General features: G+C 36.1%; 1 protein-coding gene across 2 annotated transcripts in view; it reads right to left on the bottom strand.

Annotated features, from left to right (window-relative positions):
* Nucleotides 1-14,775, bottom strand: part of MYH7B (myosin heavy chain 7B) — a 47,386-nt gene extending 32,611 nt beyond the window's left edge. The window contains exons 1-9 of one of the 2 annotated variants that reach the window (XM_073683688.1): nucleotides 14,638-14,775; nucleotides 10,813-10,973; nucleotides 10,240-10,343; nucleotides 9,228-9,371; nucleotides 7,517-7,673; nucleotides 6,962-6,989; nucleotides 4,112-4,208; nucleotides 530-553; nucleotides 162-254 (exon numbers count right to left, since the gene is read on the bottom strand). In XM_073683688.1, coding sequence (XP_073539789.1) covers nucleotides 162-254; nucleotides 530-553; nucleotides 4,112-4,208; nucleotides 6,962-6,989; nucleotides 7,517-7,673; nucleotides 9,228-9,371; nucleotides 10,240-10,343; nucleotides 10,813-10,912 — 747 coding nt within the window. In that variant the 5' untranslated portion in view covers nucleotides 10,913-10,973; nucleotides 14,638-14,775. Of the gene's footprint in view, nucleotides 1-161; nucleotides 255-529; nucleotides 554-4,111; nucleotides 4,209-6,961; nucleotides 6,990-7,516; nucleotides 7,674-9,227; nucleotides 9,372-10,239; nucleotides 10,344-10,812; nucleotides 10,974-14,637 lie in introns of those variants that run through there. The other variant, XM_073683689.1, reaches the window with a different exon arrangement.
* Nucleotides 14,776-15,460: the final 685 nt, after the last annotated feature.

Here is a 15,460-nt window from a genome sequence, read left to right as displayed (position 1 = left end):
TTTTTATAAATCACTATTGATTTACTGAAAAAAAAAGAAAATTACTGTTACTCTTTGAATAGTCATATATACCCCCAATAGAAAATTCAAGAATATTTGATTTTTTTTTATTTTGCTCAACAAATTGTGTTCAAAATATGTCTGAAACACTAATAACTTACAAAGCGGGAGGAATTGTCATTTCTTAGTGTCTTGGCGTTGCCAAATGACTCCATTGCTGGGTTAGCTTCTATGATTTGGTCTTCAAGAGTGCCCTAAAGAAGAACAGAATTCTGATAAAAAGTTACATATCTATCTATGGGTAAGTCCATTTTTCCATGTATCAAATGGACCAAGCTAGTGTCTGGAATAAAATATCCTTTGTTTCTACTTCTAGATAACCCCTTTAATCCTGCTTCCAAGACCTACAGTAAGTTGGTTTTTTTTGGTCAATGGGACTTTATGAGATTAGAAAAATGTGTCTGCTTTCTCCCATAAACATTTTTGGTGTTAGGTGTAGTCTGTACTTACAATGCAATTATACACTTACCCCGGTTTTGGTGGCAAGAGCTAGCTGAAAAGAAAGTGATCAAACATAGTGAATGTAAAGGAAACATAATAGCAATGGTTAATTACTATAAGTAACACCAAACTGCAATAAAGCTGTCATTTAATTAAGTAATAAGTAGCCACAATGTTATAGTAAGGCAATTTATAAAGCTGCCACAAATAGGAAATAATAAAATCAATAACTGACACATTGCTATATAAAAAAAAAAAAAACAGAAACATTCCTAAAAAGCAAAAAAGAAAATGGAGGGATTAAAGAATAAGCCAAAAACGTATAAGGTAAAGCTAAAAAGTTCACTCTGACCCAAAAATGTGAAGAGTAAAGTTCAATGATTGAATTAAAATTAGACAAAATATGATTAAAAACAGTTAATCCAAAAGGACTGAGAGGGACAAAAGCGGGTGAACACCAAAAAAAAAAAAAAATGGAAGTGGGACTTGCAAAAAGTAGCAAAGAAGAAAAAAAAGAAATGCAGTTACAGATAGTAAGTTGAAAGAATCATTTTAGTGGCTTTGAGAATTAAAAATGTCAAGGGTTGAAGGGAAACAAAGAAAGAGATGAATGGCCTCAGACTTTATATATTTTTTTTTAATTCAGTAATTGGTAGTCTTTGAACTGCTGATATGTTGGTAAGGGCTGGCTCGCTCACGCTGGTGTATAACACGGCCAAGTGCTATCTGATGTTTTATCGGATAGCACTCAGCCCAGTGTTATTCTATGGGACAGGGCAGATCAGCGATTATTTTCTCATGCCGATTTGGCATGAGAAAACATTCACAGCATGCTGCAAGTGCATCTGAGAATCGGATCGCACAAACCCATAAAAGTCTATGGGTGTGTGTGAAACATTGGACAGCACTCAGATGTCATCCGAGTGCAGTTCGATTACAGCGAACAGCGACAATGGAGAAAATGGAGAAATTACTTGCTCTGTCTCCTCCGCACCTGTGCTGCAATCCTCTCATGCAAGAGAATCGGAGCACAGTGAACTGACACTCGGCTCAAACTCTTAAAGAATTTGAGCCAAGTGTCATTTGCATAATCGGCCCCGATTCTCTTGCATGAGAGGATCGACGGCTGTGTGAGCGAGCTCTTAGGCTCATTCAGACGTCCATGAGTTACGTACATGTTCCTTCTCAACCTGTATCTTATAAATACCACTTATGGTTGCTAAATCTGCACCTGCATTAGTCTGCATTCTCACAATGTGACCACATTGCAGTTTGTTTTGCTAGCATTTTCCAAAAATGCTGCAAAAATGCATATTTTTTTGCAACAATATTCTAAAATCACAGTAATACTGCTGTGTTTCTCCAACAATGTTACGGAGATTTCAATCATATTCCAGCAAAAACAATAATGTTTTACTGCAATTGCAAATATTGCGAAAAAATCTACGTGATTTTGTTGCACTTTCAGCAAACCACAGCAAAATCTGCAATGTGATTGCAATATGTGAAAACAATCTTATTATCCGGGATATCACTTCAAGAACTAGGTACCATAATTCTCTCTAAAATACTATCTAAATATAGATACCAGCACTGCCAGTCCTTGAAATTAGGCATGTAACTAGTAGTCCCAAACAAGGAATCGGCACCTCTTTGACTAAGGGTAGTCTCTAGCAGTAAACTCCAATGCCCCAATTCATTGTCCGTGTTACTTTTTTCTGGAGTAAAAATGTTTCTAAGGGCTCGTATTTTCAGTGAAAGTGAAACAGACAGCACTCCGCCCAATGTTATTCAATGGGGCAGTGCAGATGAGTGATTTTTTTTCACTGGCTGAATCTGCGTGTAAAACAAAAATCACAGCATGCATTAGTTTCTTCTGTAAATCGGATAAGACTCACCCGTTCAAGTTTATGGTTGTGTAAAAAAAAAAATTGGACACCATACGGAGACACAGTATAGCATCTGATTTTTATGGACACATTGCAATTCTGTAACATAGGAAACTGTAAATGATTAATAACCGCTGGAAAAAAAACGGATTCCACACAGATGACAAGTGAGAAAAAAATCATCCCACTTTTTTGGATGAATGATTTTGTATATGCTCATGTGAACCTACCCCAGTAGTGACTTTTATGTTTGCCCTTTATTCATTATTTAATAGTACCTCTTTATTTGTTAACTTTACTTGGTTTTATCTGTTTTTTTTGTTTTTGCTTTGCTTTCCAGATGTTTTAGCTTAATTCATCATTTGCAACTTTTCTAAATGTCGGAAAATGTTTGCAAAATTGTACTCCAGCACCGTACCGTACAAAATCTTTTCAAACTTATGTTTGCGCAAGTGAATACTAATGCGCAACATGTCAAGGGATCAGGTGACTTTTTAGTCTAAAAAGGCCCAAAAAATGTAAATGACAAAAAGAAAGAACATAAAAATTCATCAACCCGCATGTGCCATTGTGAAGAATTTGCTGCATGAAACAGCAACGAGTAAAAAGACAAGACGGAGAAAAAAGTCACCTAAAAACGCAAATGCAAACAAGTAGACATTTACCAAGCAGGTAGTAAGATGAAAAATAAAAAAATTATTTGTTCTGCCTAATTTATAATAGCTATGTTTTGGCCTAATAAGTGTTTATCAAGCATTAAGAAACACAAATGATGAATCGGGGCATAAAAGTTTTATTTAGATAGCTTCCATAGCTAGTGTGCAACCTGTGGATTTACAGCTGTTTGGAAACTACAAAAATGATCACACCCTGACAGCTACTTATACAACATACCTGTAATGCAAATTCACTTTATATTTTCACTAAAGCAACACGGGAAGAAAGAGAATATATATATATGTATATATATATATATATATATATATATATATAAAATGGACGTCAGTGATCCTTCAGGACTACTCGGCAATTGAATTGAAGGGGTTATCCCGACTAGTGTACATATCTGCAGTCCCTCTATGAGACTGCCAACTTGTGAATGGTCACAGTGCACGCACTATGAGCTGTGAGGATTCTCTGATGCCAGGAGTGGCAGACGCGTGACCGCAAGTATGCAAAATGCATACATGTGGTCATATGTCGACTAGACATGTACGGCCTCGCTCAATGGAAGGGTATTGAGATAGGCCGGAAACGTCTAGTCGGTATGTGAAAGTATGAAAATAGCAAACTTGCGGTCACATCATGACTGGCACCAGAGAATCCTCAAAAGTGCACATGTTGAGTATTTAAGTTTTTTACCTCAGTATTTGTAAGTCAAAACCAGGAGTGGGTGAAACATTTTCCTTTGATTATTCCACTCCTGGTTTTGGCTTACAAATACTGAGGTAAAAAACTCACCAAATACTGAATATGTGAATGTGGCCTAAGGCTGACCAATCTCTTTAACTCTGAGCTGTATCGATTAGTGGATGATCACAGGACCTCCTGCGTGAGCTAAAATTGTCCTAAACCAGGCCTATTAAACACGTTAGCTAAATATGTTTCATGAAAAGATTGAAAAAGGTACATGGATAGAAAGATGGAAGAAGAAAATGCAAAAGCAAGAAAAAAAGGGAGGAAAATGGCAAGGGAAGCGCTGCCAAAAAACTCAATCTTACGCCTTTTTTCCCGATTGTATCCCCAAGGGCTGCCACAATAGCAAAGTACTGAATTACACGTTTTGTGTTAACAGTTTTGCCTGCACCGGATTCTCCGCTTAGGGTAACAGAAAGATGTGAGATGTTGAGTGAAGGCAGAATGATTTAACGTAAAACTATATAACATGACAATTGGGTGAATCCACAAAATATTAGTGGACAATATATTGCTGTGACCAGTAAGAGGAGCTCTATGTTCAAAAACTCTCTGATCTTACCAAGGAAAAATATAATCAATGAATTATGTATGAAGAAGTGTGTAAAACCATGACAAAATGTGATATTTACAAAATGTTAAAAACAACATAAACCAAAGGAACATAAAAATAACTATATAATATAAAAAAAACAGACAAATTAACAGTACATCAATATGACAGAGATACAGTATATTATTTGTATTGAAATTCTATGATTTCATACCATGATCTGACTAAGGCCTTATTCAGACATGCAGTTTTTTTGTGTTTGAGAAAATCGAACCCATTATTCTGATCAGACTGTGATCAGAGTTTGATCAAAGTTTGATCAGAGTGTGGAACGAGTGTAATCCGATTTTCTCACACGTGCAGAAATTAAAAACATTTTTGTTTCGCCTTTTCCATTCTGACAATCCGTGAAAATCTGACCACACTTGGATGTCATCCAAGTGCAGTCTGATTTTTTCACGGACCCGATGACTTGCATTGCTGATTTTGATCCGACCCTCAGATCAAAATTGAATATGACTCTGATATTTTCCACAGACCACTCGGTCCAAGGAAAAATTTGGACATAGACTATCACAGGTACCAATGCTATCCATGAAAAACCGAACGTCTAAATAAGGCCTAATGCTTTTATATCTTATTTGTTTATAGGCTTTTGTAAGAATCCCTATAGACTCATACAAACAACAAGCCGATTTGTTCAATATGACTATACACTGGGTTGACCATTCTTTACATATAGTATAATTTTCTTTATCTGATATTACATGAACCTGATGAGTGCAGAATAAGAAAATATTCTGTATAATTAGACTGTCATAACAGAGTATATATAAAATCTTCTTGTGAGGATAGAGAACCATGATGAGGCTAGCCCAAAATAATCACACAAAAATATACTTCTATATTGTGTTGCTTAGTTCTCAGTTATTTAAGGTCCATGACTGCAGTATAACTATAACCTGCTATTGCTAGATATATAGCATTGCCTTTTCACGCACATATATAAAAATAAAAGTAATGTCACTTTTATCTAAAGAGAGAAGGGTGTGTGACATAGTGACAGTCCTGTCTGTATAGTGTAGTGTTACTGGAGCTGACAATAAAGATAAACTAATGCTCTATATCTGCAGTAACCAATTGTTCTGGAGTGATTCATTGCTATGAATAGACCTCCTGGCATTATAGTCCCAGATAACAAAGGCTATGGACAATGATAGCAGGATTGCTGCAGAAGGAGAACAGCCAGGCATTTTAATGCCAGATCTCTGGTTTACCTAATTAGGCAATGGCGTAGTACAGAGATGTGATGTGTCTTGTACGATTCTTAATTTAGCTTTTCTATGCCTGTAAACTATGGGCACGTAAATTCACATGGTCTCTATTGTCTGAATGCTACAGTAAATTTAGTTCTTGCAAATTATGTGAGGGGTATCATAGTTTTGTGAAGTGACTGTTTTGCAGATAAAACTAGATATGATACATTTTTCCATTTTACAAAGCAATCTACTCTGGTACATAAAAAATAGTGAATATCTGGATGTTTGAGACACAAAGTAAGAAATTTCTCTATTCCTAGACCGGCAAAATAAGGGGTTGTGATACCTGATTTCATAAAACACATTGGGACACTAGAATTTAGCCCAAACTGTCTTACATGGCTGCAACAGATTTATTACATCTTTTAGACACTTTTTGCATAGTGTTAGACAAGGCTTAGTAATAAGGAGCATGGCTTAAATGTGCCACATTGCACCAAAGTATTATTGTACAATTTGTTTAAAGTAAGACAACTATAAAGTGAAACAGAAGTGTCTAAAATGGTCCGGACATTGTAAACCGCTCTGATAAATTTGGCACATTTAGTCTAATCCTAAACTGTCTGAATGTAAAATATTAATCACAAATGTGCTCCAATCACGTGTGAATTTACAATTTTAGATATTGAATGGCATCTGTCAGGCAGGCTTGAGTCCTGTACCTCGTGAAGAAAGGGGCAAAAATCGTGAGTAAATATGCATTTACATGAGCCGATAATCGGTGTTCGAACATTAGTATAGAAACGCATGTTCCCAATTTTGGGTCCTTGTAAAGATGCTGGCAATTACCCGAGCAAATAACAAAATGCTCATTCTGAGAGTGAACGGCTCATTTATGCCAGCAAGAAAATTGTTATCAGCAGCACATCACTCCGTGTAAACAGGTGTAAACAGGTGATGTGCCGCTAATAACATGATACTATGCAAAGACAGAATGATCATAATAGCGATCATTCTGCCCCCATCATTGATAGTCAACCTGTGTAAACTGACAGTAAATGAAAAACTTTTCATATAGTAGATTGGTGCTCATTAATGATGCATTGACTGGCTGAAATCAGCATAAGTTATATCTATGAGGGATTTTCTCATTTAAAATTTAGTTTTGTGAAAACTAATTTCGAGCGAATCCTGAGCACACATTCGCTGCGTGTGACATTATATAAAACCTCATTGAAAATTATTCATGCTTATACAAAGAATACAAAATTCTTAGTGCCAGATATTCATGAAATGCACACATATTAATGAAATGCACATAATATTTCATGTAAGGTACTTACGTGATTAGCATAGATTGGTTCTCACGATCTAAAAATAAAAGTAAATAACAGGAGATAAAGTTTGACTTCTGTAATATTTGACTTTTTACATTGTTGTACTAGAGCATTCTTTACTTTTGATGCATGATGTGATGTGTACTATTACTATGATCCTTTACATAACTTTTTTTACAGTAATTCTAATAATATCCTTTCTATTTATTATATATTTTTATGATTTTCTGATGATGCAGTACAGTTTGGAGTTATTACCCAATTTGCTCCAGCAGGAAAGCAATTTGGATAAAAAAAAGTATGTCAAACTAATGCAGATTATATATTTTCTTAATATACATTTTGAAGCAGCTTGAAGGTGAAGCTTCCTTCGAGGAATTAATATCCTTGATTCTAAAAATGGCTGCCCCCACTAAGCATAATCAAGGTCATGTGTCCTAAAGATAAGAAAAGGAGATCAAAAGTAATAATACCGCCCATCTGCAATTATTTTTCCATGTTTGATTTGTAAATATTTCCTACAGATATCCATGGGGTAAAAATGATTTACTGCATACTTACTTCGCACCATGTCGTTGTATGCATTATCAGCTATGGAATAAATATGTGGTGGAGCCTCTGTTCGTCTCTTGCCTCTGTAAGCGGCCACAACCGGAGATGTGTAGACAGGAAGCCATTTGTATGGATTCACAGTTACACAGAAGAGCCCGGAGTAGGTCTGAAAAGAGAAAGAAGAAAAAAAAACTTGAACTGTGCAACAGCTGTGCTCATAAACTACAAAGTGGCCATAGATCACTTCCAAGAACCTCAATAGTTCTTTCCATGGTTAATTAAATGAAATATCTACCATGTTAGGATATCATCTGTCAGAAAACAGGTTGAAGCAAGCATTCTTTTTTACACTCTGTTGGTCAGAACTTGGAATATTCATTTAATGTAGTATTTTCTTCTTTTTTAATAGCAAATTCTTCAAGTGGCAAATTTAATATTTAAAAATAAAGTATATATATTAAACTTGAACCTCCTCTGTCCATTACCTTGTACCTCTTAATTTTTCCTTTTCTTCATTGGTATAGTTCATTTTAACAGTGGTGTACTCAGGGTGCAAGCTCAATTAAATTAGCTGTGAACAAATTTTACATGGGAGGCTTCAGCGTTCCCTGACTGATCACTTCTTTACACATTGCCAAATAAGGATTCTGGAATACCTTTACAGTAAATTAAATGACTTATCCTGGCTACCTGAAATTGATATTTTTAGTTATGCAACAGTTATTATTATGTTGTTATATACTGTCACATTTTTTTACCACTAGTTCCTTTTGCTGTGTCTCATAGTGTGTTTTAATTACTTGTATAGTGTTTTATAACATGTAAAGTGTGGTTAAAATTAACTTCATAGTAAATCTACAACTGAGAGCAACTATAGGAATTTATTTAATAGTTTGTACTCATAATAGCCAGACAGACATTACGGATCTCAGATGTTTTTTTTTCTGATGACTCGTCATTCAAAATCAGTCTATAAAGGTTATTGTTGACAATGACAATGCTATTCATTAAAACAAGAAATAATAGATTAATCTCCGCCATGATCTGCGGCCTAGTCTATATATATAGTATATATGTAATCATCATATTATAAGGCACAGTGTATCTACAGTTGCTCATTTTGGCTTTCTGCCCAGTTAATTCTTCTCTTTTCTCTGCTCTATGTAGAAACAGAAAGTCTCTTTTCACTGCATGAGTCATCTCCTTCTTCAACTCCTGACCAAGCTGTTCCCTCCTCCCCCCAGCCAGGGACATTTGCAGTGACTTATGAGTCATACAGGGAAAAGAGATTTCCTATATCAACATAGAGCTTCGAAGGATCCTGCTAGTCAGCTTTTACTCACGTGATGTCATAGACCTAATGGAAAGCGAAGAATTAACTGGGTAGAAAGGCAAAATGGGCAATTGTAAGTACACAGGTCTATATAATATGATGATTGAAATATATTAAGAGGATAAAAGCTTTGATGGGAGTGCTTCTTTACGTATATAGCACATGACAATGACTGAACATCCAACATGGCAGATCAACTTTTTGACAAGTATCTGCCGTTGTTCTGCATAATGTCACAAGAAGTTTCTGATTGTTGTAAAAAATTTACTAAATCTGACCTTTTGGCCAACTAAAATCTTTAGTAGTAGATGACCAACTTTGGCTCATTCTCTGCACTGAATACACTTGTAAGAAGCTTCACAAATGAAAATGTTAAGGCCCTCTTACATAGATCATCCAGTTGGCATAACGACGTCTCAGATTGGAAAGGACTGAAGCCTCATTGAGGTGAGTTAGCATAGCCATGTCTTCAATCATGTCAAATTTTGGAGGATTCATCTGCTGAATGTCATCTTCCTTCACAACCAGAGACTGAAAGGAGACAAGTGTACAAGAGATTTACAATCAAGTCAGTGTCCAACAGTAAATGCAATGAGACTTCTTGACACTGTTACATTATTATTCTCAATGTAATACTTGTGTTCTTCTCCTATTCCTCGTGCATGATCACCGTTACAAAACACATTCTAATGGATTAACAAAACTTTTTAAATAGAAGTAGGTGAATTTGAATAATATGAAAGTCACCATTGTACTAAAAGTAGAAGAACCTCTAAGTTGACCATGTCTTCCTGCCTTGCTGTGATGCCACTAGCGCTCTGTTGATGGTACTTTAACGCACTTGTTTTTTTTTTCCAGAACTAAAAAATAGACTATCTATCCTTGGGTTGAGATTTGTAAGGTTTCAACTCTCATCACCTCCACCAGTCAGCTGACCTGCATCCCCTAGATTTTGTACCAGGCAATGCTCTGCACTTAATAATGGATATACCCAGTATTACAATTAACAACTGCTCAGTCCCATTCAAGGGAATGGAACTAAACTGCAATATCAGTCACTACTAATAATATATTGTCATATCTGGTAAATAATGAAGCACTTGATGGAGTGCTGTGGACCCTTCAATCAGCTAATTGGCAGTTGAACTCTTAAACTAGCCACTATGAAGACAAATTGGAATAAAAAATGAAATGTGTTATATGGGTTGACGATATATGCTGGACATAGACCTCTGACGTGTCTATGTGCTCCCAAGTACCCAGCACATTGCAACAGTAGGATGCATGAAAGCCTTCTGCTGGGAGTATATATCAGGTGAGGCTCAAGAAGTACATCTCTGGCTCAAATGATATGTAACAGAGCAGAAATTAAAAAAAATAACCTATTAGGTAAACTCACCCGTTTGTCTTTTGTTTCCACTGTGACTTTGCCACCAGTGGATTCCTTGATTTCAATTTCAATGTAGGCTTCCTTTTCATCTGGAATCCATGCCTTCTTCTTACCTATAGCATACAAAGGAAATATATAGAGTCATATCAGTTAGGAATTACAAAAATGATATTATCTGTAGGACCCATTTGACACTTGTCATAAACTAGAAACTGAAGGCATACAATGCTTTTCCCTTTCTTTCTGCGTATGCACATCAATGCAAATACCTTTACTTGTAGCAGGAAACGTCGTTGTCCAGTAAATTGTTTTATAGTTATCAATTTATAATAATCATCTTGAATAGGATATGGCTGGAATATCCAGTCCAGACCCTATAAAAGTATAATGGTGTGCAAAATATGCAAAAGCTCCTTCAGCTGAAAGCTTGGCATGCCTAGTGCTGGACCCTTACCGATCATAGGCATTCAAAACATGACTAACACCTTTAATTTTGTAAATTACTAGATTGGGCACAGGCACACAAGATGACATTATCAATACAGTTTACTAAGAAGACATATAACTATTATGTGCATTTACCATCAAATGGAATAGTGTGTAGCTTCATCAATTCATCATCGCTTTTCCGCAGATAGTCTGCGGCTTCCCCAAACTCGGACATATCCAAGAGCGAAGACATGATGAACAAAGACTGAGACGGAATGCAGCAGAAACTGGAATATCAGGGATGCTCCTCACCCCTAGAAAAAAAAGAAGAATATATCAATAAGTCCTACCAGAGAAATATCTCCATAGCCAAGATTCTCAGTGTAAATCTTTCTTTACCCTTACTCTTATTTCACCTTTAAAAAAATTAATAGTTATAAATGAAAAAATGCTCTCTTTATTACCACAAATGCACCAAGTAAGCAAACTTTAATGAAATTTGGCCTCAACACACATGCGTAACACAGTACCATTTTAATTAATAGTGCATTTAAAAGAAAGCAGTGCTGGACATTGAGTCCTTTCGAATGTCTGAATCCCAACTTTCCGGAGTGATGACAACTTTCCAGTTTCTCTTTGCATCTTGCAACATGGCTGTGTGGTTTCAGATCCATTCAGCCACAAGAGCATCAGTGAGGTCAGACATTAGTGCTGAATAAGAAAGTCAGGCTTGTAAGATTTTTAATTCACTGAAATGGTGCATTGTGTGGTTCAATGCTGTGCATGACCAGTCAAGTTGTTACATATCACATTTAAGAAAACCAAGTGTCTCTGGACCTTGTTTTAAGTTGCCTGGGGATACGCTAGAGCTTTTTGCCACATGGTTGAAAGCATACTATCTTAGGATGTCATTGTACGCTGAAGTATAAAGATTTATCTCTGCTGGACCTATGTGGGCCAAACCATGAAATAAAAAAGCTAGAAAAAAAAATTAGCACTTCGCAATACTCATTTTGCCAAACCCAGATTTGTCCACCAGACTGCCAGATTGTCCGGAATGCCAAATCCAATAATGTTATATTTTTCACTACTCTAGCTGACACTTAACACTGCTCAGGGCGATCTCTGCACTGTGCGTAGTTGTCATAGAACCCCCATACATACAACCATTTTTCTGCTGACTTTTTTCTAAAGGCAGATTTTGCTTAAAGTAAATGTTTCAAGCGAGAACAGAAAAATGTTATGTACCAAACAGTGCAAAATTTAGTAGCCACTTCTCCTAGCCAGCAGGTGATCAGACCAGCACTACCAGGAAACATTTTTTTCATGCATAGACATGTTGGATCATAGGCAAATAGCATTAAAATTTGCTGAACTTTTTATATGGACCCTGACCATGAATAGTGACTGGCCAATGGCTGAACCCACTAATTAGGAGTGTCCAGATACTTTTGGCCTTATGTTATAATGATTCTTTATCGTTTCATCTCCAAATGTGGCAGAGAGGTGTCCACTCTAAACTGCTCTTTCCTCCTTCCAAAGGATGACCAAGCTTATAATTCTCACATAAGGGGAAATAAGGAGGAATAAAAGTCCATCTAAAGAACTTCTGGCTAGTAGTTAACTAATATCTATGGCCATCTAACAGGCTGCACAATACTGGGTAACCATGCTAAAGTTCCTTGATGAAACATCTAAAAGTCTGCAGCTGTTGGCACAGAGGTTAAAGGCAACATTGTGTCATGGTAATCCAGCACAACAAAAACATTTTTTTAAACAGTAAGCCACTTGAGGCACATCCATGACCTCAGCCTCTTGACATGGTCCTAGCTGTGTAACATTATCCTATTCTCACCAGGCAAACCAAGAAGTGGCCTAAGGTTAAACTCATTGTTTATGTCCACTACAGCATGTGCCCTGACCTTGATCTCTGTGTGTAAAAAATGTACAATGTGCCCTGTGCCTTTACACAACAGGTGCCGATGAACCCCCATCCTAATTATGTACATTATGGTATAGCACAGCCAAAACATTTTCAGTCAGTTGTCTTCAACGTGAGTTTTTAGTTACAGCCTAATTTACTTAGCCACACATTATTTCTGAGTACACGCAAAGAGCCTTCACATTGCAGACAACTCCAATATAAATGCAAAACTGGGTAGATTTCTGCTCATTGTCTTGGGAAAGTTGTGTGATGACCCTAGTGGGTGCTGTATTGGACACCCTATTGTTTGCTACCTAGTATTACCAACAACAGACACAAAGAAAACAAAAAGAAAACATATTTCTGGATGTTTTAAGGGGAAATATTCTTTGTGTGTGATTGATTTTTTTATTTTTCTGATCACTTGGTATAATATTACTTAGCGCGATCAACCATGTAAGGGATCACGAACATAGCCCATCTACACAACTTTCAAGCTATAGTAGAGCACTCATCTACCTCTATAGGGGCCTGCTGCACCATTTCTCTGAATTGTTAGCACACAAAAGTGAAACAAGAAAAATTGTTGCTCATATTATGGATGTATTCTCCTCTCCATTGTTTTCAGAAAAAAATAACTACCCTAGTAAGATGGTGCCACATAAAGCACCAAAGAGCGACACCAAACAGAGTTCCTACAGTTCCAACAACCTGCTTCTTACATCTCTGCCTTGTGCATGAAACTCAAAATTGTGTATTAGTCAAGGTATACCTGACAAAATATAAATGATTTGCAAGCAGTGATAGCTCTAATAAAAAAAATGTTTTCATATAATTTTGGTGATCAATTAAAAAAAAAAAAAAAAAACATCTTAAAGGAGCTTTTTACGAGTTTTGGCTGATCAATGTTGTTGATTTACTAATGTGGCTGTTTATGTAAGGCTGAACGCAAATCCGCCCCTACGATTATATTTAGTATATTGTATATATAGTATATGACATTTAGACATAGGGCACTGCAAGCTACATGAACTCGTCTTGTAATCTTCCCTAAAATCTCAGTAATTACAAATAAAAATGTATATATTGAAAAAGGTAATATACATTATATTCTTTATGTAAAATAATAAAAGAAAGTATTAAAAATAAAACAATGACTGTATGAATAAAATATTCGGAATAAAGTGGAATTAAGTACTAGATAAGAAGCAGGAAATAAAACTATGTCCCATACAACAAAAATCTATGCAATTAGAACAAAAGTTATAATTTGATTACATGAAGTGCCAGCAATAAATTTCATTATTATGTTGTGCTGGAGAACCCCTCTAAATAATAAAATACATCACACAACAAAAATCTAAAGGGAATAATAACGTTTTCTTATAGAAAGTGTTAAATAAATAGTACAAACTGAACGTATGTCATTATTTTTAGGACCTGTTTACATAACTGTCATGGCTTTCGTAGTTAATATGGAGCCAAGACATGTTTTATGGATGTATTATAAAATGCCAGATATTTATTAATGTTATGATTCACAATTTATGATACACAGGAACTACAGACTATTTTGTCAGAAGTGTCAGTACAAAACATGAATCAATATAAGCCTCAGTCCCATCAAGAAGTATAATAAAAATGGTATACAGTGTTATATTTAGTAATATTGTACTTAATGTGAAATATGGCACAACAACAATTAAAAGTATAAAAATGCAATTACAGTCCAAAATGGGGAAGAAAATGTAAAAAACGTAAACAAATTTCTGGAGTAGAAAAAAAAAATCCATAATCCTATTAATCTTACTGTCATTTTTATACAGTATATGAAAAAAAAAATCAGTTAACCCTATGGCAGGAATATAAAACCAGTAAAATAAATTGTACAATGTAAATTGCCATGTGTGAGGTGGTTGGGCATTAGCCATCGTCGTCACATGGAATGTAATGGTAAGCAGGTTAGTGGATGTGAGTGGCCTGAAGGCCGATCAGAAGGCTAGAAAGACTTTGGAGTTAGTACAGTTCACACACACAAGCACATTGCTACCAACCTTGGCTACAGGACCGAGAGGCTGCGGGAAAGATACACTGAAGCCTCTTTTTATTGTGTGGCTGAAGGTCACAGTAGAGGGCAGATATGTGAGAAATTCCCATGTGTCAGATACATACAGCTCCATTGGCCCCTCCGCTCAGACGGACACAAAAGGCAAACTCCCAACCTTATCACTGCTTAGGGAGGTTATTTTTACCTCACAAATTGTCAGTGGGGGGGAAACTTTACAGCAGCTACAGTACTGAGTGAATGCTTCATGGCTCAGTATTCAATGTACATACACGCTCTCATATATGTGTCATTTTGGGGTCCTGTATATTGTCTGAGATACATTTTATTGATGAAAACAGAGACGATGGTTAACGATTCTTCTGCTTTTTTCTTGCACGTGCCCTTTATATTTTATATCACTCCAATTACCTCAAAAACACAGTCCTGTAGTCACTTAGTGAGAACAACCCCAAGAAATGTGAGGTGCTGATTTTTATGTTTTATCAGTCAGTCAAGGTGTATGTACTCTATAAGTTATTGGCCTTACCTCGCCTAAAAGCTAAGTACAAACGACTGTATTTTCAGTCTGATGGCTGTCCATGAAGAACTGGTAGTACTAGGACCGATATTATTGATTGAGCTGTTCAGATGACCTTTTTTTTTTCAATCCGCGTGAAAAATAATCCCAGCATGCACTAGCCTCTTGCGTCTTTCAGATGAGACTAGCCTATTCAATAGGTGCGCAAAAAAATTGGATCCCATCAACAATATAGCATCCGATTTCTACACTGCAATTTTTTAACAAAGGAAATTATGGTCTTGTAAATTTT

This window comes from Phyllobates terribilis, unplaced genomic scaffold, assembly GCF_046119375.1.
Source record: "Phyllobates terribilis strain yellow unplaced genomic scaffold, ASM4611937v1 Scaffold_5__5_contigs__length_657084704, whole genome shotgun sequence".
Lineage (NCBI taxonomy): Eukaryota > Metazoa > Chordata > Amphibia > Anura > Dendrobatidae > Phyllobates > Phyllobates terribilis.
This window is presented reverse-complemented; position numbering and strand designations above follow the sequence as displayed.